Source organism: Anoplopoma fimbria, chromosome 23 (assembly GCF_027596085.1).
Source record: "Anoplopoma fimbria isolate UVic2021 breed Golden Eagle Sablefish chromosome 23, Afim_UVic_2022, whole genome shotgun sequence".
Taxonomy (NCBI): Eukaryota; Metazoa; Chordata; class Actinopteri; order Perciformes; family Anoplopomatidae; genus Anoplopoma; species Anoplopoma fimbria.
In genome coordinates this window covers 9,125,594-9,150,838 of record NC_072471.1, presented here as the reverse complement: position 1 = coordinate 9,150,838, position 25,245 = coordinate 9,125,594, and the positions used below count along the sequence as shown (strand labels likewise).

Below are 25,245 nucleotides of genomic sequence, written 5' to 3'. Positions count from 1 at the left end.
AGATAACAAAGACTCCAGATACAGCTCCATGCCAGGGACACAATGATGCTACAGACAATATTGCCAATAACAAATAAATAGCAGAGAAAATGGTGTGAGTGATAGGCAAAACTATTCAATCTCAACATACAGTGAATGTATGTATACAGCATCATATACAGAGACAAACTTCTGATTTCAGACTGTATAAATAATACAGTTGACTTGACTTGTTATAGGTTAGTGGTTTCTAGCCTTTATTTACCCTTTGACCCCCCTAAAATGTGTCAATATGTTTTTGTGACCACCCAGTTTGATTTGATTTTTATTTTACAGGCAGGCCTGAAACAAATTCAAAATATTCAGTATTTCACAAGAACACAAGTACAAATTTGAGGAGAATCCTAAAACAATAGCTGAAACTTAAAGGTGATTATGATAAGGATTATGTTTTTCTTTCCCTAAACTACCAACGATTGAAGGAGTTCGCGCTTTTATTTTGAAGGCCATCTTTCCAGAAGTGTCCTCGCCGTCCATTCAGCTTGATGGCGCTCCAAAAAGTTATTTCAGATTGGAGCCCCGTGGTCTGGATGAAAACTTCAGTTCACACAGAAATGGGAAGGTGAACGCCAAAAACCATGAAGCTCCTGTGAAAAGAGTTCGGAGTAAAGCCGCCGGAGACTGCAGGACCTTTTCTTTTTTCATTTATTGGTCGAGAAAACTGTAAGTTAAACCGGAGTCTAAATGAACTTTCGGTATGAAAAGTATTTATGGTGACTTAAAGAGATTTTAGTGTCGTTATTGTTTTCCATTGTTCTATTAACATTATTATTTTATTTTCTTGCTTTGTTATCAAAAGAAATACCTATATCTTATATCCTTGTGACTTTTTTTTTTTTTTTTGTATTTTTGTTTATGGCACAATCACTACACTTAAAAAAACAGCTGCATCACTAGTGCTTTCATATTAACATAACATATAAATAACCTATTTTATACAATAACATATATATATATATATATATATATATATATATATATATATATATATATATATATATATATCCACAGAAAAGAACAAAGAAGAAATGTGTTAGCAGAATATTTCACAGATTTGATTCATTACAGTTTCTACCACTAGGTTGAAATGTGCTAGATTTCTGTGTCAAACAGTTTATCTAACCACATCTAATTTATGCATCACATGTCTATTAAAGTGCAAGCCAAATCATGAATCACAGTGGTGAACCTCCAGTTTGGCTCCCACCCACATTTACTGTATAAAAGTCAGTAGCAGCAGCCAAACACAAAGCCGGCACTTTAAAGCTGCCTCTGGTCCAGAGTCAGCTCCCTTTCAATATCAATCTCAGACTTGTGCGGCCTTTGTTTGGGTTTACCTTTGTAGTATAAAGTTGTTCAGGAAAAATACCCTCCTTCCTGGGGTGCTGCATGACCTGCTGGCAGCCCTACTCTCTACGTCTGATGGTGTCTTGGCTTCTAGGCAGAGCACTTGAAAGCATAACAAAGGATTTTATTTCCTTCTCTGACAATAACCATATTTGTATCCCGCCACACGCTCCCTGTTGGCTGCCCAGAATATCCGTGACCATATCTGATGTTACAGTGGACTTGTCGGCATACAATAACTCAAATTTCACAATGCAGAGTGATCGTTTAAGTCACAAATCCTGGCACCAATCATCTTGTTCCCTGAGGCAACAGGGATTTATTTGTTGCTCAGTAAAGAGGAGGCAAAGTCCATTATTGACCCTAGTTTGCATTAGCAGCGAACCCGGCCTGCAGTAAGATCAGCATGGCACAGACTCAAAGTTTTCTAGTTCCTAGATTTTAGTTTTTCTTGCAGACACGTGTCTAGGATATAGACAGCCCCTCTATCTCGTGCACCTTTTTTCCCCTGACATTTGCATTCCTTGCATTCTTGGTGCATTTCTCTTGTGGTGGTGCATTTCAAAAGAAGGGAGGTGTCACATGATATATTGAGATGTTTACATGTTTCTGAAATTTAATTAAAATCTCAACTTAATCTAAAACATTTGTCTCATAGGAAGATAATTAAAGGGCCCAGTTTTAGATGTACGAGTGGCTTTTGGAGTATTTCGGCTTTTGTTTATGTTATTGCAGTCAGTGCTGGGATTGCTGGTGGCTAAGAGGAAGACATCCCTCCAGAGTGTGCCAGGAAACGCTTCCTGACAGGACTGAGTGACGGTCTTCCTGAGTGTAGTCATGCCTCTCTGTTTATGGTTGTCTATTGCAGGTCTACTTCGTTTGGCTTTGCAGTATTTAACTTCTCTTCTGAGCCTCATTTTACAGCAGCAACTGCGACATTATGCCCTAAAAAAGACTTCAAACTCAGGAAGGGCTGCTTCTGTGCTAAGCCCTTGATAAGAAAAGCAGTGAGAGTCAGTTTTTCTTGGCTTGCTGGGATTACTTACTCAGTTCCTCCTGCCATGGGCCCTTTCCACAATCCTCCTTATTATTTTTCCCCCTCCAATGTGATTTCTGACTGGGATGTAGGCTAGTTGAGGGCCACATGGAAAGAAACTGCAATAACTTGAGATCAGCCTCGCAGTGCTATCATGTGAGTCTCAGAAAGACAAAGAGTTGTTTGTGCAGGGTCTGCGTGTGGTTTAATGGCTGGTGGGTTCTGTCAAACAGTCTGACCTCACAGCAGCCCAAACTTAAAGTCCACTGAACCATCTCTCAGGGGGACCTGTAAACAAAGACGGGGTGTTTGACTGGTGGGTGGATTTCACGTGGGATTGACTCCCACAGGTCACGCTTCATGTCCACGACATTACCTCCTCAAGTACTACTTTAACTATTACTGCTGGACTGCAACTAATTGAGATTAGAGCTGAAACAATTTGCAGATGAATAGGTCGACAACTATTTTGATAACTGTTTAATAGTTTTTTTTTCAAAACACATTTCTTTCAAACTGTCTCTGCTTGTGACTTCTCCATTATGAAATTTGCTGTGCCTTGATAGCACGCTAAATACATTTGGATTTTAGACGGTTGAGCGGACAAAAGAAGACAGTGGAAGACCTGTCCTTGGGCTCTAGGAGCTTGTGATTCTGCATTATCTAACATTTTATTAAATCATAAGAAGTAATAATCAGCAGATCATGCTTGAAATTTTAGTCATTTGAGATACAGTTCTATCTGCAAATATTATTATGCAACCAATCCTAACGTTACCACTGTTACAAGGGCTGTCCTCGACAAAGAAATTCTTAGTTGACTAACACCCAAGCGATTTTGACGACTAATCGATAAAGATCTGTATAACTGAGTTTCTCCACAAAAGCACTACTGTACTTCTTGTGTATACTAGATACTTAGAGGGGGCAGCCCTAACTGCTTCCAAACTTGACTAACAGTGGTATTAGCTAAATTATTTATGGCAGTTTACTTAATTAGGGTTAATTTATTCAGAAACACTTCTTAGAGGTCACTATATATCTCTTGCAAGAAAGAGCATAGTGTAAAGGGATATTAGTGCCTTTAGAAAACTGTACTTGTGGTGCTATACAGTGTCATTGTTATTGACCTAATTCAGCTAAGGATGGTCGATATCTCAGCAACTCAGATTGCAAAGCTTTCTATATTCAAACACAACTGCAAGGCTGGCTTCTTGATGCAATAATGAATTCTGACTTTGTTATATTTCTCTTGATATTAAGTTTGATAGCTTATCCAACAAGCAACAATGTGATCCACCATGCTATGACCAGTTACTGTACTACAAAAACTGATGCTGCTTCTATTACTATTCTGAGCCAGTTCAATTCTGATATGCACATCTGTACCACAGCTTGAAGTAAGAGGAGGCACCAGCAGAGGCGTGTGTTTGTGTATTTTTGTGTGTGTGCGTGTGTGTGTGTGTGTGTGTGCGTGTGTGTGTGTGTGTGTGTGTGTGTGTGTGCGCGTGTGCGTGTGTGCACTCAGCATTGGGTCAAGTTATCCCAGCCTATTTTCTTTGCAGATGCATTGTCCCTCCCCCTCCATACCTCCTTCTCTACATCTGGTTGATGTTAAAACCACCTTACAGCACAGTCAAGTTTGATTTTCAGACACATTTGTATTCCTATAAAATAGACTCGTAAATGTTACTTTTAGATTGATTGCCTTGGATTCCTTTTAACAGGTCTGTGTGAACGATTTGTAGAGGATAATTGAATTGTGAGCTACAAGCCTCAATAAAAGTGCAATCAGAACATGCAAAGATTTAAATTTTAGAAAAAGACCAAAACCAAAACCAAAACCAACAAAATGTTATCAATATATATCTCTGGCATTCCTTGTCCGTGGCACTCATCCCAAAGCCCATTCATTTCCTATTGAAGATGTAAATCTATAAAAACAGATCACAAATGTATAATTTCATTGAAAGAAAGCTTTTATAATTCCCTGTCCTTGGAGGTAATGGGCAAACTCTAAAAGATATGAAATAATGAATTTATTGTGGACTATTTTCGGTGCTTGATTAGTACACTTGTTTTGCTTTAGTGGGTATTGACAGCTGCAGGGTGATGTAGTATTTATCCAAATTAACAGTGATTATGCTCATGGTTATAAAGCAACATGTCACCCAGTGTAACGGTGTGTCTCAGACTGTTTTAATCGTTTTTGGACAACAATGAATGGAGCTTAATGGCCCGGATCAAAAGGATACATCAGGCTTTGGCTAATTAGACAATACTTGTTAATACGGTCAATTCATAAGCAGTTTTTAGTTTTTGGGGGGGTTTAAATGACAAATGAAAAAACACCACCACCAGCTTTAATCAAGTCCTTGGGGTTTCTGTCTGAACGAAGCAAGGGAGGTCAAGAGAGGTCATCGGGGATGTCAGTACCAGGCGTTAGTGTTTGGTTTTTCGGGAGAACTAACCTGCTCAGGAATGTGTGTAGTGCTCACTCCTACACTGTGGCGTTATCAATCATCATTACAGACAGTTCTACACACGGCCTGGGAGATGGACCCTCATCCGTGGACTTTTCTCTTGAGGTTTTGGTCAGAAAATTCTTCATGGATGACCTGCTCATCACTGATGCGAAAAATAAGTGGAAAATATCTCAGCCTGGTATTTGAAAGGGTCTAATGAATGGACAAAGTAGTTTACGTGGCAAGTTCCAGTGCCTTTTTTCTGCCTCATGACCAGCACAAGAGGAAACGTAATTCCTGGTTTATTTCTGTCTCCGGCATAAATTTTATCTAAATTCTAAATTGCGCATGGGCTGATGTGAATCTCTGTTTTCCACTGAATTATAGTCCTCATGAAACACATGATGTGGCTTTTATCACAAGACAGCAGAGACAGGAGAAAAAACTGCCTCCATTATGGTTGCATACTGGGATTTGTTTTATCTTTCAAAATGTTTTTATCCTCCTTCTCTCTACACCCGTGGGTTGCACCATGACCAGAAGAGATAGCGGAGTAGAGCATGAGATAGCACACCCTGGTGTGTCTGTCCTCATGCCATTTGTTGTTTTCTGCATTCACACAGAGATAAAAAAACAAAAAACATTTGGATTCTCAACAGACAAACATCTCTTTTTGGAAAAAGAAACAAGCTTTTGGTTTCTCTCATGGGGTGAAACAAGCAGCTGACCAAATAGAGCTTCCACCCTGGTGAGAGTGAGTGATGGTTTTCCATTAAACCCGGGAAATACCTGTGGAGAAAAAAGTATTTGTAGTAAGACTTGTATCTGTGTGGTGCTACTTCACCCTGAAATTTAATTTGAAGGCTGTTTTATTTTGAATTCTGAGGCATTTTCCGGCATGTTTATTGAACAGAAGTCCTATTTTAAAGTTTTTTAAATTGCATTAAATGGTTCATTCGGTTGATAATTAATCTTAATGTTACATTTATTGAGTAGAGCAAATACAGAGCAGTGTGTATGCTGTTTTGGAAGAAACCTTTCTGAGGGGTGTGTAGTTGAAATTAAGCAGTGAAGCACTTAAGGCCCCTTGTTTCTAACAGCAGCCCCCAGCTCAAATTGAGACCATTGGTTTAATTACGCTCTTAATGCCCGTGTTTTACCCTGCTGGGTGTGACACTGTGACCCCTGAGAGGGAGGAAATTAAGTAAACCCTTCCCCCCCTCCCCTCCCTTACCATGTGACTTTTGAACAAGTAGAGCCACTGTTTTTATGTTTATAGTTCTGGGCTTTAGTTCCCCTCTGTGTGTACTAAATACAATCTTACACCCTTTAAATCAGGTTTAGCTTGAAATGCTCTCTGCCAGTGAAGGAGAGAGTGATAAGTGTTTGAATTCAGCAGTCATGGGGATTCTGTCTCACGTTGTTTTGGATGTTTGAGATGCCAAGCATGCCGATGCTACGAGGTCTGAGACCCCTGGGAGAATAGTGCCACTATTCCAGATAGCAGCCTGTCCATGATCACCCATGACTGCATGACCGCCGGAAATACGTCTGTCTGGGTAATAAGTCCCGGAGATCACTTTGTTTTTTGTCTCTCGGGGAGCCTGTTTTTGTAGCACAGACTGCACGGTTAATTTGAAGCAGCAGCCATTTGAAAAGGAAGAATTAGAGCTTTTACCATAACAGGATTAGTGATACCACTTGTGTTTGTTTTTTTTCAAATGGTAATGTAAAAAAATATGCAGGCGGGCTTTGAAGTTGAAAACTGATGCTTGCACAGAACAGATCAATGCTTTGAACTGTGACAAAATGAATGGATTTGGGCTTCAGCTAATGATTACATTAATTATTGATTAATCTGATGAGTGCTTTCTTGATGAATCACCTAACTGTCTGGTCTATAAAATATCTGAAAATGGTGACAATCACAATCTACTCAAACCCATGTTTGCGTCTCAAACTTTCTTGTTTTGTCCAATAAACAGTACAAAAAGATCCAGTTTACTATCTTATAAAACAAAGAAAAGAAGGCAATCCTCACAGTTGAGTACCTCACTTGCTAAGGATTACTTCTTTTATTGGCAGTAATCACGTCTATGTTTACTGCTACTTTTATATATAAATATCACACAATTTCCGGATTTTTGTCTGAAGATCGACTGTGGTGAGGTTTACTTTAGTGAGCTGTGGTAGTCTTTGGTTTTTGTTTAATGCAATTGATTTAATTGAATTTATGAGATAATCTCATCACAAGGTACTTTTTAGTGGTTGTTATGCAGTTTTTGATCCAATCAAATGATCTCCTTTAGCAGATGGATTTTGCCCAGCAGTCATGAAAATGTACTTTAGATGATCAAATTTCCATTTGTCTAACCATGTTAAGGACTTATTGAGATATTAATACCACATCCTCTTTTTAATACTTTAACATTCTTGGAGGATGGCTTATTTTGAATAAGATCTTGTTAATTCTTCTTTGTGTTGTCTCACTTCCATAAACACATATTTCAGGTTTGTTTAAAACAAACCTATCTGTACAGTGGTTGAATTCAAGGCAATTATTCTTTAATGTCCGAGTTTAGGCAGAGTCCTTTATTGTCTATTTCCTCTTTTGTCCTTCACTTTAAATTCTTCTTCTCTATTTTTTTCAGATTTATTGAGCACAAGATGATGTCCGACGCCAGCGACATGTTGGCAGCAGCTTTGGAGCAAATGGATGGAATCATAGCAGGTAACCACATTGTACACTTGGACTTTAAGACCATAGCACTTTTTTAAGTGGGCATGGCATACTATGGGGTCTCGCCACATCTGGAAACTATTGAATTGCAAGCTGGGAATTCTACGTCCAGTGGATGGTAACACAGTGTACCCTTCTCCTTCCACTTCTACCTGCAGTTTCAGCATTATTCCGAATGTTAATGTATATTCAGAGGGATTTACAATCCCTCTGAATATACATTAAAATTCAGAATAATGCTGAATGTGTGCTGCCGGATCACTGGCCCTTTCTCCCTCAACTGCATTCCTCCACCATTAGAAAAGAAAGAAAGTTTCCATTGTCCCCGCAGTGACGGAAACTAATGATTATTCAAGCTCTGTGAGTTTGGAATACAAACTCCTGCTTTGGGAACTTTTGGCTTCTCTCTACTTGTGCCGCTGCAGATGAGCAGAGCAGGCTTCACTTTCAGAGTCCCTACTTTTCCGCTGATGTGTGTAATTATAGCGCTGACCTTTCCAATGGGAGCAAGGCTGCTGATCACATGACATCCCCCAGTCCCCGCTGTTTCCGCAGAAACCACAACCGTCATCAAGCCCGACTCCCTCATTCGCTTTTGTAGGGAAGCCATGGTTGTTTGTATATTTATTTATTTAGCCCTCCTCTTTGTTACCGCTAGACGTCTTCATTATGGCTGACATTTAAGACGGATGACAGATGGTGAGGAGAAGGCAGCAGCACACGCTGGGAACATCATGCACTCTAGTTCAGTCAACACGCTGCTGCATTTGCTTTCAACAAAAATCTTCAAATGTGATTTCCACAGATACGGGAGAAGATTTAATTTGCATTAATGGGTTATACTGTGTCCTAGCCCAGGAATGGATGGAGAGAATACCATTAAGTACCTAAGTACAGTTATTAATGCTCTTATATTGCAAAAACATTAACTTGTGTAGGAGTAAAATCATTGCTTAAAGATAGTCAATGTCTTCAGTGAGGAACTGAATGTTCTCAGAGGAAATAAGGTACCATTCAAATATTTTAATTTAAAATACTTAATTGAATAAATTTAATAAACATCAATTATAATCAAATGATTGCAATGCCCTTGACAAAATCAATAATATCAGGCATAAATTAAATCACAAGTACACAAATACTCAATTACTATAATAAAATGGATTTTTTTTGTTTGTGTATCCGATTAATCGTCTGTCTATAAGTTACCTATTGGTCTGTTTTGATAAAACCTGACATTATTATTATCTTTGATTATTGATTGCACACATCAGATTAATAGCAGCAATAATAATGAGCAATTTCAGAACTTCACGTTACGATTTGTGTGAAATAACGAATTTTACTTTCTTTCTATCTCTCCAGGCTCCAAGGCCATGGATTACTCCAACGGGCTGTTTGACTGCCAGTCGCCCACCTCGCCTTTCTTGGGTGGCCTCCGGGTGCTGCACCTGCTGGAGGACCTGCGGGGATTGCTGGAGCTCATGGACAACGAGGAGAGGGACAACCTGCGATGTCAGATCCCCGATTCCACTGCAGAGGGGCTGGCAGAGTGGCTGCAGGGACGATTGGTAAAAAGTCCATTTATAAAGTGCTATTTACCCGTCAACGTGTGATGTTTGTTGCATGTGTTTGAAACAGAAGATAAGATATTTGTGTATATTGAAGTATCCTGTGCTGCCTTAACGCCAGATGAGATTTATTATGGCAAAAAACTTCAGCACTTCACCTTCTTAGTTACAACAATAACAGTTCTGCTCACAAGCTAACACAAACCCATGGATAAATCTTAATAAGGCATGACATAGCAAGGAAGATTCACAGCACATTTCATACACAAGCACAGAGCATACAATAATAACAAAACGATGGCACACGGCAACAAGTGTTATTTACACAAAGGAAGGGCATTTTTCCAAAAGGACTTAGTTTACTAATAACTTTTTGCTTATCTGATTGTAATAACACTTAACTCAAACAGATGGGTGGTTAAGACAATGTTTTGGCAAATACCTTTCTCTATAATTCATTATGCTTACATTCTTACATTTAAACTCAATATACTCCTCTCCCTTGTCATTACAAAGTTTGCTTTATATCTTCCACTGACCGTAGGGATTCTGGTGTTGTTAAGCTCTTAAGGTTACAGAGCCTGCTTTGTTCTTTTGGTTTTCAGAGAACAGATACTTTTCCAATTTAAGCTCTTGTTTAAATTCTACATAAGTATCACATGATGTCATACTCCAGAGCTCACTTTGCCACTTTTGCATGAACTGATCTTTCAGCCTCAGTTATTTTAAACCAATTGATGTTGTTATACTTTTATGTGAGCCAGTTTGTGCGGGTTGTCATTTAAACTTTAAGAGTATACTTAAGAGATTTCACTTGTAGATTTATCTCACACTGCACATGCATATGACATAACTGGTTTAACTTACTTGTAAAAAAGATCTATTTTGATATCTACAGGTAAATTAATTTGTTTGCATTTACATAAAATAACAACATTGCAAGGGAGGCTTGCTTAGCAGCTCCTCAGCTGCAATCTTAAATAAACCATTAAATCATAATGACAGAGATTTTTAAAGCAACAAAGTGTCTCTAGATTTTTGTATTATATTTTTAAATTTATGTAGTTTGCTATTAGAAATCCAAAATTTCTACAAAGCAGAGTTCCTTTCTCATTGTGACATTTTTTGGTCCATCAGTTCATTGGTCGACAAAAATTGATCCGTTCTTTGGTCCACAAAACTGACCTCTCTTTATCAAACACAACCTTCTACTTATGAGGCTAAAATTTGCCACGTAGAGCAAGTGTGAGGTTGTGTGTGGATGCATCCACAAAAACGAAGCTATTGCAAATTTGCAATACATTTTGAGCAGATCTCAAAAAGCGCTTTCATTTTAAACAACTTTTTTGTTGTAGCATGCGTCTGTATGATAATATGAGTATTTTTTGAGAGACGGCCTGGTTTGAATCATCCTCTGAACTACTTTGCATCTCTTGATTGTGCTCCATTGCCTATACCGTGACTCTGTTTATTGTAAAAATGCTGTTATGACGTGCTTTAGGAATGATGGAGTTTCTATAGGAGTCCTGCTGCAAATAGTTTCCATCCTCCAAACTGACGTTGACTATTTGGCCGGGGCTCTTGTTTTTCTTCCCTCACGGCCTCGTCTCTCCAACTCACAAACGTAGAGAGACGAGGGTTTGCTTATGATTCAATTTTCAAATCACTTTCATGTGAGAACGCTATTGACCCTCACATGTTTCTCTGAAAAACTCAACTTGCATATCTGTTCTTTTCTTCAAGGGGAAACCATGAGTTCATTGTCAGGGAGGTTAGTTGTGCACCCATTAGAAAATCCATATGGCTCAAGGCTGGTGTGTATTTTCATTTGGACTACGCTGCCAGAACCGTATTTCAACATGACAGCCAAAGGCCGTCCACCTGTTTTTTCAATAAGCTCTCAACTCAGAAGAAATAACCGTTGAATACCTTATTGAAGTGGTGCAACACATTCAGCAATTTGTTCAGACGACACTAATCAACACACATTGTTTCTCATTTCAGACTAACGGCCACGGCTCAGAAACAGTCTACCAAGAACGTCTGTCACGGCTGGAGAGTGACAAAGAGTGTCTTGTTCTTCAGGTTTGTGAGCACGACTCATCATTGTAGCTGCAATTAAGAAGTATTTCTACTTGGCTGCCTATTGAGAAATGACCACGTTCTCAGAGCAATTTGTTTGTTTGTCTGTTAGTTGGCAGAATATCTCAAAAACAAATCCACTGATTTCCAGGAGATTGGATTGAAAGTTTGGTAGATGGAAAAATACAATATCTGTATTTTCCCCATGTGGCTTTATTTATAAAGCATGGGTTCTTTAGTTCAAAACAAATCAATTAAGACTGAACAGATTTTCTGAGAGTTGGAATTTTTGTTGATAGTTTAAAACTTTCTTCACCAATGTGTACCTTTCAAGTATTTTGAGGAGCAGGGAGACGGTTATTCACTAGCTTTTTAGGTTAACTATACCGTTTTGCTTTTTCTAAATAGCTGCAAAATGTATTAAATGGTGACATCCTACCTAAAGACGGCGCTACATCAATTTGATAAAAGTAAAGGTCAAGGCTAGCATAACTCTCTTAGTCTCTTTATGTCATCAAAAAAAAAAATTGGGCTTTCCGTCTCACTGAACACTTGCCAACTTCCCTGCCCTGTCTGTGACACCCTGTCTGTGTAGGAGGTCACGACAAGTACGTAGCATTATTTTCCAGAAAGGATCAATCATTTCCTAAAGCAGTGGGGAACTTTGGCTCCATGGACAATACTGTTTTAGTAGAATAAACTGTTGATTTGCTCAATCCAATCAGCCATTCAACAGGATTTTTTTTTTATGTGTATATTTGGCTACAGATCAGATTTCTGATGCAAACCAAGACTGTTTTATATTTTAGAGGTTTATGTGGCCTTGAAGGACCTACAGTATGTGCTCTCTGATTACTTTGTGTGATTTATACCAATGTCTCATCATTGTCCAGGTAAGTGTTCTAACAGACCAGGTAGAGGTGCAAGGTGAAAAGATCCGGGACCTGGACAACTGCCTGGATCATCATCGGGAGAAACTAAACACTACTGAGGAGCTGCTGCAACAGGTTAGGCCTCTATAAAAGTTACCTTACCTTGGTTCTGCAATTAAAACCTTCATCCTAGTCCATTTCAAATGTTTTACCTCTCCACTTAATATTTAAATGCAGCTTTACCAAGTGCGCGCCTTGCTCCACAGGAGCTGTTGAACCGGACAACTTTGGAGACCCAGAAGCTGGAGCTGATGACCGAGGTGTCCAGTCTGAGGCTGAAGCTGACGTCCGTGGAGAGAGATCACCGGGACAATGAGGTACGATCATCAACGCCATGTGAAATTTAAGCAGAGGTAGCTGAAGTTCTCCGTTGCACCTGCACCTTGTTTCATGTGATGTGTGACTCTGAATCCTGGAAGCCACCCAGTCATTGTTTTAAAGTCACAAAGGTCCGTCTCACTTGACTGGGGCACTCAGATGTGTCATGCGGTGCAGGGTGAACTTCTTTAAGGGTTACAGAAGAGGCTTAAACACCCCTTGTGCTCCAGCAGCTGTTTCCTGCCAGAGCCTACCCCCACGCCTATACCTCTCCCCCCGTCCCCCTCCCCTCTCTGAGGCACTAAAAGGTTGAGGGAGTTATAGTTTCCATACACTCTGTCCACTCTGTTCCATGCACTCTGTCCCCATATATTTGGGGGAATATTGTGTTTCCAGACAGTAGGAGTCTGAAGGGAGTTGGCTGATTTTAATGCCTCTGCATGTATTTATTTTTGTTTCCATTTCCCCCCATTAAGCTTTAAATCATGCCCTAAAGAACACAACATGTCAGTCCCATCTAGGCAATGCTGACGTGTTCTGATTTCTGCACCTGATATATGCATTTTGTGTCAGAAATCTCAACCCTTCTTCTCAGTCACAACTCAGTCAAACCAGACCTCACACATACTGTAGACTGTCAGAAGTATTTCCAATGATAGCAGTTGGTCAGTTTGGGATAAACAGTCATGTTTACAGTCAAATTTTGTTTTGGCGTTTTCAAAGAGGACAGAATACACTTCCCAGAAAAAACAAAGTTGTGTTCAAGATAATTTTGTTACGATTGTCCACTTTTTGTAAAGGTTGTATGAGCAGTTTGTTTCCATTTAAGGCATTCATCCTTGTGTTGAGACTTTTTTTGTTGGAAAAAACAACTGTTGCACACAAAAGCCGTCACAGTGTGTATTATCGGCAGAGACATTCTCAAGTTGCAGATTAAGTCAGTATTTCGCTAATTTCCTGTAAGTATAAAATGTTAACTGTGTGGACACTCATTTCATTAATGTAAAAACATTTACTGTGTGTTGAAAACATTTGGACACAGGCAAAAAGCCCAAACAGTGGCATTTTTTATTTTTAGTACTTTTTAATAATTATTGTAGAACTTTACAAAGCATTATGATCTTTTAAAATGAATAACCACATGAACACTTGAACACTGAACAAGTAACGGTATCACATGCATCTTTATTTGTTTATATTTATATCCACTACTGATGCTAACAATGACAGCCTGTTTGGCCTTCATTTCCTGCACAAGTACCTCCACTCCAGAACTATTGAAGTATTTTTTACCTTTTGAGTCACTTATCTTTACAATATCTTTTTATGCACACGGCCCTGCAGTCTCATGCCCTTTATGGGGATTAGGGGAGTGTTTTCCTGCTATTTAGGATAAACTGGCATATGCCTTCAATTTAAGAAGACAATGGTATTACTATAAGAACACAGTTACAAAAATATCTGCATTTTAGAACGCATTTTGAATCAGAAGTTGACTTTTCTAAGGACCTTTCAAAAGAACATATTTTAGAAAAGAAAATCCAAAAAACTATAAAGATATTGCTGGATGAGGCTAATAGAGAATAATATATAATGAATAATAAGCTTTTCCTCAAAAGCATAGGGCTCGCACACTGTTGCTGATTAATTGAGATGAAAGCAGTTTCACAATTATTGACCGTGATGTTTCCCCTTCAGTCCAGGATCTGTCTTCGTTTGTGGATTGAGCTTCTCATATTCTCTCCGATGGGACACCAGTCTCAAAATAATGTTTGGTGCTTTTGGCAGGAACTTTCCCACTGACCTCTCTCCCACACTGTCTCCATAAACCTCCCCAGTGCAGGTTTAATGGGTAATGGGAGTTTTCTTTCTCCTCCCCAGGGCTTGTACCAGGAAGTAACAGACCTGCGGTTCAGGGTGACTGACATAGAGAATGAAAGACTGCAGTGTGAGAAGAAACTCAAAGCTACCAAAGTGAGTGTGCTGAAGATCCAACGCTTTATTCTTTGACATTTGGCTGTGACGGCAAATCTGAATTATCCTTTGAAACCCTTCATTACATGTTTAGAACCCTGTGATTTCCCACATGACATCTATTCTCTGCTCCCTTTCTTGACCCTTTTTTTCTACTGTGATTTTTAACATCTTTCTGCGACATGCTAACCCGTCAAGCGTCCGAAGCGGAACAGTGAGCGGTTCACTGGAGATGAGGTGACCGAGGTTTTAATCTCCAGCCTGCCCTCTTCTTCCTTTCTGTCCCTTAAGATCCTCTAAACCTGCTGCTTCTCCACTGCTGCACACTGCTTTCCTGACTTTCACCACACTCGCTGTAAGTGCTTTCACCTGCACCAGTTTCAGGATTTGTGCCTGGTTCACATCCTGTTTCTTTTTGTATCAACACGTGTGGTCTGAAACAACATTTTTGCAGAATCATACTGAATACTTAGGCCACTAGAAGTACATACAGTGAGCAGTTTCTTTTTATGACATATTTCTCCAGGCTACACATCTTGTTAATCGGTGCGTCTTCTTAATTTGGATCGGTTGTCATTATTTGAACCTGCTTTTGATGAGTTGTTTTGTTGTCGTTTTATATGCATGTCCAGTTTTTCAGTGTGTTCAGAGTTTAGTGAATAGGAGGAGCTTGCACTGAATCGTGTCACAACCAATCACAGTGTGTTAAATAGAGGAAACTAACTTAATCATTAACGGATCTTCTGATTGACCAATTCTTACTAATCTTGTGTTAAAAGGGCACTCCACTGATTTAGCACATAAAATTCTGTTTACTCATCACAAAGAGTACTACTCTTGTTGTTTGTAAAAATATCTAATCTGCCTTCTGTGGCTCTGAAGGAGCTTTCTAAAGTTTAAAACAAGACTATGAGTTCTAGCAATGCAAGAGGCTCTGTGAGGCTTGACTTAGTTGCATTAAGCTAAATGCTAAACATCAGCATGCTAACAGGCTCAAAGTGACAAAGCTTTTATTCTGATGTTTAAGGATAATTCTTACCTGGTTTTAGGGCTGTACTAAATAGTAGGAAGCTTCATTCATAATCTTGATATTTCAAGTCTTTATCAACATTCAAAACCTCTTCAGCTTTTCTTTGGATGTGTATTCAGTCTGTTTTTAACCTGGTATAAATGCTCAGTTGCAGATAAACTTCAGGCTACACTAGTATTAATAGTATTCTACTATTTGTAGAATCAGACTTGTGTGATCCAAAAATTGTCAATAAACTCTGGCGCATTGTAAAGTCCAAAAGTCTTCATCAAATATGACAACAGACTTTCATAGCTTCATTCAAAAACCTCAAAAGCTACAAATAACCCTAACCCAAAATAACGACATTCTGTACAGCCCTAATTGGTTCACCATCTTTGTTAAATGTGTTGGCCAATCGTTTTGGACTAAAATACAGTATTATAAATGAATCGTTGGAGTGACTCTTTGAATAATCCCTTTTTTGATTTATGTGTGGTGCTTCAATATTTTGACATAATTTGATAATTGGTTCATGGTTTAAGTCATTTATAAAGCAAAACTGCCAAAAATTATCTCGTTCTACCTTCTCAAGGGTATAGGATTTGCTGCAATTATCTGTTTTATATGTCATAAATTTAATATTTTGTTCTGTTTTTTGGGCTCACAGAACTTGTGATTGTAATTTTTTGCTATTTTTGGGCATTTTATAGAGTAAACAATTCCTTTGACAATCAAAGAACAGTCATTAGTTGGTCACCTTGTCGTGTTTATTATGAAGTTTTGTATTATATGTGGTTGTCATGTCCTTTCCTTTTCCCCGTTTTTTTTTTATTCTAAAACTATGAGCAGACACAATATGTGTGGGGCCACTAAGAGCTTGTAAATGAAAAAAGGCAATTCAAAAGCTATTTTGATTGAATCCGTTTACACTAGTTTAATTCAAACATAAAGAGATGAGTATCGCAGAATAATGACCTTAAATCTTCTCTCATTGTAGGAGGAGCTGCAGCTTCTGCAGAGGCAGCTGGAGGAGCGAGAGGAGGAGCTGAGGAGGCTGAAGGATGAGAGCAGACTGAGGGTGGAGAGCCACAACAGAGCTGAGGGAGGAGACAAAGGTGGGGGCTGTTTGAATAAATGTCTGGGAGCTTCCTGTACCATTTCACGGAGTCTAATATTACTAAAGGGTTTACAGGGATTAGACAAATAGACATTTCACATTCCAACAACACCAGATCCCCCTCCAGCATCCTTGCTTAAAAAATTAATGGACATGATAAACTATAAGGAAGCTTGACTCCTTATCTGTCTGTCTGTATGCTCCATACCAAACATGTCTGACTGTTTACCTCCTTCCTCCCACCGCTGGCCTTATCTAATCCACTCTGATGGTAGAGGAATGCCATGATTTAAATGAAGGGGAGTCTCTTTTACGTGTCTGCTGTAAACACGTGTTCTACAGTTTAATCTGAGAGGCATTTGTTTTGTCTTCCAGCTCACCGTGCAGACACTGGTTGCTTGCTCACAAGAAAAATTGAGAAAACACACTTATGTATCTTCGGTTCTTTGCCTCTCTCCGAGGCCAACCTTACTATAAGAACCCTACTTTAGGTGCAACTAAATTCACAATGGCTCTATTTGTGACTTTAATCTCAGAGAATTTAAGATTTTTGCTCTCTCTCAAAATGATGCCTGACAATATTTGGGTGTATTTACTCGTAAATTTGTGAGTTTTTTGTTGTTGTAAATTTACCACTTTAATCTCAGAAATGAATCTCTTTTTCCCTCTGATATTTACATTTTTATTCTTAAAAATACAGTTTTTTACGGAATTATTATCTACAATACACCATCGTAGAATTCAGATAGAAGGGTTTAACTCATTTAGCTAAAATACCAGCATTTGTTTAGCTTAGTCTTATGCATATCTTAGGCCATTTATATCTCTTTTATTTTATGGGCAAAAAGATTTGAACACAGCACCAACATAATATCTTAAAGACACTGAAATGCTCTTAAAATCTGGGTGTTGGGTGATCTATTTTACTGTAAAGTTATTGAATAGTGAAGCTTAAAGGTTCTTAGAATTATAATTGATTTGAAAAGATTAAGATTTGATAAGAAGATTCAAAATTGGATTCTGATCGATTAAATGGTGTCAAACCAAACTCTACTCATCTACCTCAATGTAATGACGAACTCTACTGTGGTACACACACTTCACAGTTCACATGAGGTTTGCCCTGTAGATCATCATGGTTTGGATTAGATTACCTAGGGATTTGAATGTGTTTTAATTGTGCAGCGTGTCTGGTAAAACACACACAAAGTCCCTGTTTTTCATTTATGATGATAGTTGAAACGAGAGTTCCTTGCAGCAACAAGCTGAAACAAGAGCTGCACTGACCAGCACACGGAGTCCCAGTGGGTTCATTATTTCTGGTGTCGACTGGCTGGTTTCAGAGCCAGGAGGGGGTTGAAGATAAATTCCACAAGTATAAAGTGTGTGTATGTGTGTGTGGTTTTTCCCCCCCCAGATACTGAAGTGTTGAAGATGAAGATGGTGTTGGAGTCACTGGCGTCGGCCAACAACGTGAAGGTAAAGTGTGATGTGATGCTTTGGTATTGAGCTGCCGCTTTGATTTATTTAAAGTAGTCCTAACTGGAACATCATGTGTGTTTATCCACAGGAACAAAGGATAAAGGAGCTGGAGGAGTCAATCACAAAGTGCAAGGAAGAGCCGGAGCTGGTCAAAGGTCAGACTGTGTTTAAAGATCAGACATATTAATGTTACTATGTATCTATTCACCTCACTACATCAACATCAAGTCAAAGTTTGGGGATTTATAGTATTTTGCAATTGCTTTAAAAATGTGTTGATGCATCACACAGTAACTTCATCAGAGCATCAAAACATTGAACATCACTGAATTTAAATAATCGTTGCATTTTATATTCAACTGTTTTCAATAAAGTGGTGCCAAACAGCAACTAATTCTCATCAAAACAGAGTTTGCAGCCAACATTTCATCGAGATTTGACAAATAAGCAGCTGGAATACAAAAGTGCAATGAATGCAGAATGCAGTATATGAAATAATGTAGAGCATCATTTTATTTATATTAAGCTTTATTATTGTAAACATAAATAATGAAGTCTAGAGTCTGATTTCACTACTAGTTTATAAGCTGAAACAATAGGTATATTTTACATTAAATGTTTTATATTCTTTATTTCTTTAAAAATTACAGTGAATAGATATATTTATGATTAACATTAATGAAATTATTCAGAAAATGAAGAGGAAAAACCATCTGTTCCTGTACTTAAAATATACATTTAGTTTATATCATGACAGTTTATGGCAGCCTAAAAAAGTAGATAAACTTTAAAAGCAAAAGGATAAACTGAACTTCACGCTGCAGCACATCCCTGATAACCGTCCTAACTGTCCTCCCTCAGAGAAGTTTAAGGACGATGACTACGATGATATCCAAGATGATCCCTCGGTTTCCGTCTCCATGGAGTTGGATCAGGTCACACCGGCGTTGGAAGGGGAGGCAGGAAGAAGCTCTGGCGAGGTAAACACATCCTCTATCAAAACAATTTGCACACAGGATGAAACCCAGACAGGAGACTTCCTTTTAAAAAAGCTCCATTTCAGCCTCCCACCCTGAAAACGTTTCTCCCAGGAATGCAGAGCTTCTGTTCTGGTTATTATTTGTTCGGCTTTGAAAATGTTCTGCTGTTGGGGAAAATATGTTCAATTAATCGTTTCTTTTCTCTGTTGTCACAGTCTATTCCATGTATAGCCGTGCTCTCCGAAATGAATGACCTTGACAGAGAACGACAGTTACAGGCAGCCGAAAGGTAAAACCGGTTATCTTCGTGTCAAATCTAATTATTGTTCCCTCATGTTATTAAACTCTCTTTCTCTCTGCTTGGTTTCTTCTCAAGGCTGGAATTAAATACAGTGAAATAAATAAACAAAATATGAATCAATTCTAGCAGATGCTTTGAACCTCTCCACAGTTTGTTCGTGGACATTTCTAAAAGCCTACAGTGTGTCTTGAACAGTTTGAACAGATTTTGTTAGAACATGGTGTGCTGGTGAAACAATTGCTGGATGTTTAAAGTTCAGTTTAAGTAACAGTTACTCAAATATCCCTCATACCTACATTATTTTGGCTGAATTGACCTCTGTGCAGGTTGAAGGTGGGCGCAGCTAAGTGAAGTCAGCTGACTCTGTGTAGCAAAAATAAAAATAAAGGTTACATAAGTCCCAGCACAGTATCTTTGACAATCTGCGTTCCAAATCGCATACTTTTTCTTTTTACTTTTAGTGCGTACTGCAGCTTTACAAAGTATGTACTGTTGCATGTAGTATTCATAAAATTTTGACACAATTTTTATATCTGATATATATATATATATATATCTCTCTGATATCTCTTAATGAGCTGTCATCATGCTGTCGTCTATGCTCTCTCAGCTGCTCTCTCAGCTGCTCTCTCAGCTGCTCAGTCTGTGTGACGTTTCTTCCGCTGTGCAGAGGATTGTAGATCAGAAAAGCCAGAAAAACATGCTGGCTTGCATACTGCAAAATGCAACCTGATGCAGTAGAACATCTTCTTATTTGTGGAAGTCTGCATTTGACATATTGTGTATTGGGGCCTACTAAATCTTTTTCTAGCATACTAAATAGTATGGGCACATTGGAACGCACCATATGTAGAGAGTCCAGAAGATGTAAATCAAAACAAAGTCTGTGCACGCCCACACGGTCCTGATGAGAGGTCTGAGCAAGCAGCTTTTGTCAAAATAATGCTGTTTTTTTCTCTTTTTGCATGTAACTATTTAATTAAATCCCTCAACTCTTTCTTTTTGTAGATTTTAAAACCAGTTATCTGACTTTTACTCATGTGTTATGTCTGCAAAGTAACAGTATATCTACGGTACTTGATGCTGAGGATATTTCAGGACTCTTGTTCTTGACTGAAGCATTAAACACTTGAATACTTGTTATTTCAGTTCTTCAGAAATCCCACAGCTGGGCAGCTCGGCCACAACCAGCAGCACTGAACAGGTAAGAGCAGACCACCTCTGATAAAATAACACAAGCCTCACATACTCATATTATTTTCAGTAGCTTAAAACAGTCAAACTGTTCATTCATTTCTTTTTTTACACTTGAATGTGACTATGTCCATGTGAGTAGGGTCTCTTGGTTTTCACTGAATTACTGTCAAAGTGTATTGTCTTTTTTCATCAGTGTTGATGTAGTCACATGCAAATCACAGGACACACTGTATGAGTCAGTTCTGCTCTGACTCCTAGTGGTTAAATGGTGCAACTACATGTTTTTCACTTATATTTCTTGAATTTAAAGGTGAAATAGTTCATCTTTGGCCCGATCCTAAGTTCTCTACAATCCTGTATTTATTTTATTTTTTTCATAGGACAAAAATAAAGCAGGACTTGGTTCCTCATCTCCTTCCAGAGCAAGTGATGGGAGTTTTGGTACCAAGAAGGCCCGTTCTTCTTTCGGCCGTGGCTTCTTCAAGCTGCGTGGAGGCAAGCAGACAACCAGCTCTCCAAACCTGGGTGATTCTGAGCTCCTTATACCCGGGCTGTCCTGGAATTTACTCACTTTTTACACTATTTTGAGATGAGTCTTTGTGTTTTGTTACTGATCCTCGTGTTTCTTCCACGGCTCTGTAAATTGTGAAGATCGCACCCGGAGTGCCAGTGCACCTGCGTTAGGTACAGTAGAGCAGCGTGGCCTTGTTGGCCTGCAGTATGGCAGCTCTGGATTATACAGCTGGATGTGAATGAAGACAGTACCGACTCTGGAATGTGGCCATTTTAACTTACTGAAGTCTGATGATCACATACAGTTATACAGATGAAACTACTTTCCTCCACTTTTCTCTAAATCAGTGGTTCCCAACCTTTTTGACTCATGGCAACTTTGTAACAGTTTATACAATGTGAGCAGGTCAAACAAATAATGATTTTCTGTTTTATTTGACTCATATTTAAGGACTTGAAGAGTTAAAACGATACACAATTTAACTAGAAAAGTTGGGAATAACTGCTTTAAATTGTTATTTCTAGAGTTTCTTGCTCTGGTGTGAGGTATTTCTGTCAATGATCTTACTAAATCATCCAGTTGTCCCTTATCCATGACTATAAACCATCTGCAATATAGCCGTTCTCTTGGTACGTTCCCGTTAAGTAGTGAAGCATTTCTCATTCGCCGTAAATGAGAAAATCTGTGAGTTGTATCCTAATAGTTTACTACTCTTTTGCATGGGTGGTAGAGTTTGTAATACTCATGTTGAATTCTTCATTTTTTAGTTTAACATTGGGTCGTAGTGGTGCATCTGTAGTTTTAGGGCCGTAAACTCTGATCTGATCCAGCTGTGTTGAGGGATGTCTTGTTAACTTGTATGTCATAACTTTTACAGCTGAGACGGAACGTAAAGGCACAGAGCACCTGGACTTGGCCGGCGTTCCTCCACGAAAATCTCACGACGGAGCCCTTCTGCCGTCCTCACCAGAAACCAAAAAGAAGTCTAAAGGCTTTAGGAAATTCTTTGGCAGGTAACATTCAGGAGGGTGTCAGCTGTACTTAAAGTAATATAAGACGATGATTTCTTTGCTCATTTATGATGTGATACTCCTGCAGACTAAAGAGGAGTCACTCTACCTCCTTCAACCTCGACGATGCAGCAGAGATGGAGTTCAGAAGGGGAGGAGTCAGAGCCACAGCCGGCCCTCGACTCGGCTGGTCACGTGAATCTAAAAACAAGTAAGTGTCAATGCAGTTCTTTATTAGCAACAGTTGTCTCTGTATGTCTCTTAAAAGGCCATGGTTTGTTTGTTAAGGTTGCGCTAGTTGACTTACTTTGTCAGTATTCCTTCTCTGTCCCCGTCAGTGTTGTTGATGTTCCCTTCTCGCGGTGGAGTAAAGATGAAGTGTGTGCGTGGCTGCATGAGCAGGGCCTCGGGTTATACGTTGCTCAGGGTCAGAGCTGGATCAAATCAGGACAAACTCTACTGAAGGCCTCACAACATGATCTGGAGAAGGTAGGGGTGTTATGTTTCAAGGTGCTTTTGTCACAGCAAGGCAGATTTTTCTTCATCCCAAATCTCTGCAAGCACATGTTCCAAAACTAAGCATTTAAGTCATTGTTTCAATGCAAACATTAAGAATAAAAAGAAGGAATTTAAGACACAAATTGTATTTTTTTACCATTGAAATCACATTATTTTTAGCTTCCCAAGCCCAAGTTTAGACGTCCAAAAATCACTGTTAACCTTTCTTATCTTACACAGTGCCAAGGGGGAAATACTCTGAGAAGTTTATGCAACACTATATATGACATGCAGGGATTAATTGGCAACTGTTTTGTTTATTGATTCATCGATTTGTGTAATTATTTTCTATCTATTCTATTTTATATCCTGATTCCACCTTCTTAAATGTGTTTATTTTTCTGTGAGAGTAAACAGAATATCTTTGAGTAGTGGACAGAACAAGGAATTTGAGAACGTCATCTTGGGCTTTTGGGAAACACTGATCGACAATCTTCACCATTTTCTGATATTTTATGGACCAAACAACTGAAAAACTTGAAAAAATAATCAACAGATTAATCCACAATTAAATAAATCAATAGTTGCAGCCCTTCACTTTATCACTTGCTTCAGGCTCTTAAAGTTTCCTGCACATGATGTTGTGTTTTCCCTCCGTTTACCTGATCAGGAGCTGTGCATGAAGCACCCTCTCCACAGGAAGAAGCTGCAGCTGGCTCTGCAGGCTCTCGGGTCAGAGGAGGAAGACCTCAAGTGCAGACTGGACCACAACTGGGTGACCAGTGAGTGCAACGTCATCCTGCTTAATAAAAACTACCCTATTTTACCCACTCAGCTTTTTAATTCATGAATAAATGTTTATTTCAGGGTGGCTGGATGACATCGGCCTCCCGCAGTACAAAAGTCACTTTGACGAGGCTCGTGTTGATGGATGCATGCTGCACTACATGACGGTGGTGAGTTGAAAACCTTCATGTTGCATTTAAACCTCTGTGGAAGCTTTTCACATTAAAGTGAAAAGGAACTTTTCTTTGGTTTCCTAATAATTCTTTAATATTCTGGCTGAACTTTCCCCCTGAATAAATCACGACGACTCCTTTTTCCTTGTTTGATCCCGTGGCTGTTTCCCAGGACGACTTGCTGTCTCTGAAGGTGGGCAGTGTTCTCCATCACCTCAGCATCAAGAGGGCCATTCAGGTCCTCCGCCTCAACTGCTACGAGCCCAACTGTCTCAGGAGAAGACCCTCTGATGAGGTATCACACATGAAGTCACAACCCATGCTCTTCCTTTTTGTTTTAAAGCTGCTTTGGATGTTTTTTGCCCCCTGACATTTGGAATTTTTATTTAAAATTCTCTTTGTTGTGGTCCAGAACAACATGACACCAGCAGAGATCTCCCAGTGGACCAACCACAGAGTGATGGAGTGGCTGCGATCTGTGGATTTGGCAGAATACGCTCCCAATCTGAGGGGCAGCGGTGTTCATGGAGGGCTGATGGTGAGAGAGCTAGGACCAGGATCAGATGAAAGTTGACAGATACTCTTAAAAGTATTGTAAAAATATATAAAAAAATGTTTGAAATGCCATTTATTATTGATTTACACATTGCAGTAACGTGACCTGGTAACTTGTTATTTCTTGTGGTTATCTTAAACTGCACCTCTTTGCCCAGCATGCTGCAGGCAGCCTCAATTTATGATTTAAGGATTACAACACAAAAATATCCCAAGGTGCCGCTCTGCATCAGACTTTGTTCTCTGCTCTGACCTCTCAACATGATGTTTTTCTCAAATATCTGCACCCTCCGAAGGTGTTGGAGCCCCGATTCAACGTGGAAGCACTCGCCCTCCTGCTCAACATTCCACCCAACAAAACCCTGCTGAGACGCCACCTGGCAACACATTTCCACCTGCTCATCGGCTCTGAGGCACAGCGGCTCAAGCAGGAGTGTCTGGAAAACCCAGACTACATTGTCCTCACCGCCACCGCCAAGGTCAAGGTAACGGTCCGTCCACTCAACACAGACAGATGTATCTGGGGATATCCAGTTTCACTCATCAAATAAAACTTTCCACACTGAACTAATTGTGTGTCACTCAAATTATGACTTTATTCATGTATGATGATAATTTGCTTGTTTGATACCTTATGGCCTACAGCAGGAGCTTCTTATTTTATTTAAATCCTTTTTCAGTGGGTTTTAACACCTAAACAAAAAACTAGAATATTTAATGCAACTGTTCTTTTTCTGCAAGGTGAATTTGACCACTTTCATGCTAAAAAGTTCTACAGCCTTGTTTAAAATTTAAAAAGATATTGTTGTTAATTCTTAAGTTCAATTAGCAATTCATTTTTTTAAATAATCAATATTTTTTTTATAAAATATCGAAAGTAATTCAACATATTGGGAAAGCAACAAAATCTGCCTACCAGCACCTGTAAAGCTCTTTAACATTTTATATCATGTTTGTTTAAACCGTACAAACGATCACTGATCTTTTTGTATGGATTAAAAACAAATTAGATATTATATAAGATATATTCAGACAAAACATGGCTAGCTGTTTCTAGTCTTTATGCTAAGCTAAAGACTAATCGCCTCCTGGCTCCAGCTTCATTTTGAACAAACA

General features: G+C 39.0%; 1 protein-coding gene across 1 annotated transcript in view; it reads left to right on the top strand.

The window, feature by feature from the left end:
* Positions 1-537: 537 nt before the first annotated feature.
* The window catches only part of LOC129112266 (liprin-beta-1-like), a 37,206-nt gene continuing 12,498 nt past the window's right edge, over positions 538-25,245 (top strand). The window contains exons 1-22 of the mRNA XM_054624292.1: positions 538-702; positions 7,539-7,618; positions 8,993-9,198; positions 11,203-11,283; positions 12,174-12,287; positions 12,419-12,529; positions 14,412-14,504; positions 16,514-16,631; positions 18,051-18,112; positions 18,204-18,270; positions 18,977-19,095; positions 19,311-19,384; positions 20,546-20,600; positions 20,974-21,118; positions 21,985-22,120; positions 22,206-22,328; positions 22,456-22,606; positions 23,286-23,397; positions 23,483-23,571; positions 23,747-23,869; positions 23,987-24,112; positions 24,426-24,614. Of these exons, the coding sequence (XP_054480267.1) occupies positions 7,555-7,618; positions 8,993-9,198; positions 11,203-11,283; positions 12,174-12,287; positions 12,419-12,529; positions 14,412-14,504; positions 16,514-16,631; positions 18,051-18,112; positions 18,204-18,270; positions 18,977-19,095; positions 19,311-19,384; positions 20,546-20,600; positions 20,974-21,118; positions 21,985-22,120; positions 22,206-22,328; positions 22,456-22,606; positions 23,286-23,397; positions 23,483-23,571; positions 23,747-23,869; positions 23,987-24,112; positions 24,426-24,614 (2,358 nt within the window). The 5' untranslated portion in view covers positions 538-702; positions 7,539-7,554. The remainder of the gene's footprint in view (positions 703-7,538; positions 7,619-8,992; positions 9,199-11,202; positions 11,284-12,173; positions 12,288-12,418; positions 12,530-14,411; positions 14,505-16,513; positions 16,632-18,050; positions 18,113-18,203; positions 18,271-18,976; positions 19,096-19,310; positions 19,385-20,545; positions 20,601-20,973; positions 21,119-21,984; positions 22,121-22,205; positions 22,329-22,455; positions 22,607-23,285; positions 23,398-23,482; positions 23,572-23,746; positions 23,870-23,986; positions 24,113-24,425; positions 24,615-25,245) is intronic.